Genomic DNA, 4,336 nt, shown 5'->3' with positions numbered 1-4,336 from the left:
GATAAAACAAAAACTACACACGGGCGAAGCCGGGTAATTCAGCTAGTTATTTATATAAATACCTACATTAGGATTAAGTCATTTTAACTTGTCTTCATTTGTCATTTAACAATTCAGAACAGTGTGTATACCTAGATTCATAACGTTATAGATAAAACCATAAATTACATTATACATTATATACAAAGCCTAATAAATGAATATCCCAAACTTGAATTAATGAATTATGTATGCAACATGAAGAGTGTAGATAATATATTAAAGGTTTATTTTATATATTACATTTTTACATTTACATATTATATGTATTTCACATAAGAAAAGAGTTATAAAATTACTTCTTAACACATTGATGTCTTAAGACATTCTGAATTTTTGATATTTTTTTTTAATTTTCTGAAAATGTTTTTCTAAATAATAAAATAACATAATACTTAAATATTATTTAAATTTTAACTTCACTCACCAGTGATAGTGTTTTTGTCTTTTATAATAATAGAATGTACCTATAGAAATATTTGTATTTTTTTCTTACAAATGATTTTGATTACTAAATTCCACTTACAAAATGTTAAATGATCATTTATGTGCCATAATATTATAATTTATAAAATTAATTTAAATGCAAACTGTATATTATTTACATTGTATAATAATTACGCATTATATCAAATAAAATTATATATTATACTCGGCAATGATGATAACAAACTAATTAGATACAGTGAAACCTGACTTAACGGACACCTCTTTTAACGGACAAAATGACCAGGTCCCGGCAAAAAGATAGGCATTCTAATGTATTTTGACCTGTCTATAACGGACTCTTTCTATTACGGACACGGGCACTAATATTTAATCCAATAATTTCATAAGTGACAAAAATATATACATACACACACACACACACACACACAGTTGAGGTAATGCATGACATGTGATTATCCATGTATTATATGGATAAAACGTTTTTCGGCTCGACAAAAGGACGTATCGGCGTTATTGAAACAGCGTCGATAAGGAACGCAATTAGGTCATTCAGTGAAAACACGACCAATTACATTATCGCCGATTACGATAACGCTAATTGCGAGTACCTATTGAATTTATAAAGTCCAAGATATCCAGATATAAATTGCAATACGTATAAATTACGATGATAACCATGAATATTAAACGTTTTTATTAGTGATGGGCACTACCGACTAGTTTGTACTATCGATAGTCCATCGATAGTTTCATAAACTACCGAGTGATTATTGAAAAGAACGATAGTATTAATTATCCAATATTTTTCAAAGTATCGAGTGAAATTTCATTGCATGAATAGATAGTTTTAGAAAACAATCGAGTGAATCGAAACTATCGAATACCTATTTCATTGCATGAATAGATAGTTTTAGAAAACAATCGAGTCAATCGAAACTATCGTGTACCTATTTCACTGTATGAATATTATATAGTTTTAGAAAACAATCGAAACTATCGAGTATTTTAATGCGTGAGCCTTGAGGCTTGAATACTAAATAATAAATACTATATAGTAAATAGATAGTCATAGTTCCGTTTCATGAGACCATGCTGCTGATCGTGCCGCCTCCCGAGACAATACTAACCGGGTTTTCCTTCTCTTAGGGCTTTGCTCGACTGTGAGCAGGCCACCTCTAACCTTACCGGCCCCAACTGGATAAGGTCAGGACCGGCTCAGAGCCTTTGCATGTGATTGCAGGTTGGCTCCATGAACTAACTGAAGAATATGTACATAATGAAGAAGACAACAGAGAAATTGTAATCTTTGAAATTATCTTTTTTTGATTTCTTAGTAAAGTGTATTGCTATTATATAATGTTGATAGATTATATAGATGTATATAATTTATTATATGCCTACGTAAGTATTGGCATATTGTTATATTATCATATGGGTAATTAATAATTATAATTATAAAATAATGTGTTTTTTACAAGGAATAAATATTTTCTTTACAATTCTTAAAACATTAAGTAGATACTATACTTTTATTTAGTTTTTAATATATTTCATATTTTAAATACTCATTTTCACACCTTATTAGTTACTTTAAAGTAACTTGAAAATATTTCTGTTAAAACTGTAATTTATTAAAATAAGTCTTTTTAAATACCTTCAAATCATTGAAGAGTACAATGGTCAATGACCTTCCAGTGGTAAAATTCAAACCAGTTGAATATGTTTTTAGGGTAAAATAAGAAAATAAATATATTTAAATTAAAAAATCTTTTATTAAAACAAAATAAACTTTGTCAATTGTCACAAATTAAAACAAAATTAAAACATAAAATACCTAGGATAAATTTAAAACATAACATAATAAAACAAATTTAAACAAAATTAAAGAAATATTCAAACAAATCAAAAATTTAAATACTAATACTTACATGTTTTTGTTTAAAAAAATTAAAATATCTACATTTTTGGGCAGTAGTCGATTACGCCGAGCACTTATTATTTGCCCTGCTTTTGAGAAAATTCTCTCTGATAGCACTGAGGTCGCTGGTATAATGGAGTATTTTAATGCAATGTTGCTGAGTGGGGCTAATACTAACTTGTGCTCGTTCCAATATGTTGCCATGTTGCAATTCAACCCTTGATAAGGCATTCCTAAGTACTGTTTCATTAAAGCAATGGCACTACTTGTCGTTGTTGTTTGAGACTGTACAGTACTGACTCTGGATTGAAGGAAATACCATACACTATCATCATCTTCACTTGTATTTATTTCAACGGCAGCTTGTTCTAAAATTATTTAACATGATATTTAAACCTTTTTGTTTCAATATATTATTCAATATTCACTTATATTTTGTATACTTATCATTTACCAGTGTTTGAAACATTTCTCATCAAAGTGGATATTTCAGAAACTAAGTTAATCTCAGCATCATTCGCATTTTGTGTCAACCCAAATGCAACCTTTTTGCATCTTGGGTCCAGTAAAGTCGCCCGAGAAAAATGTGGTGTGATGGTTTGGTTTTCAATTCCATCAAAACGTTTAGAAGTATTTTCTAAAAGCCTTTCTTTAATATAATTTCCTTGGCGTGTTTTTGGACATTTTAACCCTAATGAACATTGCAAACCTATAATTCATAAATAATAAATATTAATATAATAATATTAATTATCTTTAAAAAGTAGGTAGTTAGTTAGAGATGAAAAAAAAAAGAATTAATGATTTACCTCGTATCAATGGTATAACTTTAGATATAGTTGGATATTGTTCTGCTGAAAGTTCAACAGTTAAATTATTAAAAGGTTTTAATAAAGGTATTACATCCTCGATGATGCTCCATTCATCTGACTCAAGATTATTTGGAGCTTCTTTTAAATTAATCATCACAATAGTTATGGGTTCTTTTAATTTTATGAGCCTTTCCAACATAAAAAACGTACTATTCCAACGAGTACTTATATCTTGTTTCAACTTCAAAATTGTTGAACTTCCTAGCTGTTTCTGCTTTTCGGCTAACATTCGATTTCCAACTTCACTTCGTTTGAAAAATCCAACTATGCTACGACATTTTTTCAAAATTAATTTCAAGTCCTCTTCATCTGAATTATTGTTCTCAGACCCGACTGTTTCATCGTCACATAGCTTAAGAGCCTGTTGGACAACTAAATTTAATTTATGATCTGTGCATGGTATATGGGATAGTGTTACGTGCCACCGGCTCGATTTCAAGTGTTGCAAGTCGAAGATGTGTTTAATTTAAATAAACATGAGACTTTTAATACATTAATACATTTATTTTAATACTCAAAGTGTTTAACAAAATTCTAATACAAAGTGACGTGGAGTAGCTTGCTGTTCCGTGACTAGAACTCATCTGCCTTGTGGTCATTTTGATCCCTCTTTTATATGGATTGATTGACGTCATTGGTCTTGTTGTTTCGGCATTTATTCCTTATTTAGCAATAGGCCATTGTTTGTTTGACCTATTTCATTAATCTGTAGATTACATATTTTAATGTATATCACTGGTTTATGTCCAATTAATTAAATGTAGTTTAAATGTGTTTCTGTGATATTGTGTTACGCACAATTCTTTTTATACATGTTTCTAGGAATATAGATTACATATTTTAATATATATTACTAGTTTAACTTAATCAAATATAGTTGTGCAATACCTATGATATTGTGTTACGCATAATTCTAATTATACATGTTTCTAGGAATATGTGATAGCCCACAACAATAGATTCATTTGTCTAACAGCTAATTTCATATTTGGTGCACCATCTGTTACCACTGCGACAACTTTATTAAATATATTCCATTTATGAAGTTCTTCAGTCA

The 4,336-nt window shown here is 29.1% G+C and overlaps 1 protein-coding gene across 1 annotated transcript; it reads right to left on the bottom strand.

The window, feature by feature from the left end:
• Positions 1 to 2,585: 2,585 nt before the first annotated feature.
• On the bottom strand, positions 2,586 to 3,878 carry LOC112688904 (zinc finger BED domain-containing protein 1-like; the record flags this gene model as incomplete). The annotated part of the gene is made up of 4 exons (XM_025562321.1): positions 3,794 to 3,878; positions 3,217 to 3,651; positions 2,862 to 3,116; positions 2,586 to 2,775 (listed from the first exon to the last, which is right to left on the bottom strand). Coding segments are annotated over exons 1-4 (965 nt in total), but the record flags the coding sequence as incomplete, so codon positions are not given.
• Positions 3,879 to 4,336: the final 458 nt, after the last annotated feature.

Source organism: Sipha flava, unplaced genomic scaffold (genome assembly GCF_003268045.1).
Source record: "Sipha flava isolate LNK unplaced genomic scaffold, YSA_version1 419_pilon_pilon, whole genome shotgun sequence".
NCBI lineage: Eukaryota > Metazoa > Arthropoda > Insecta > Hemiptera > Aphididae > Sipha > Sipha flava.
This window is presented reverse-complemented; position numbering and strand designations above follow the sequence as displayed.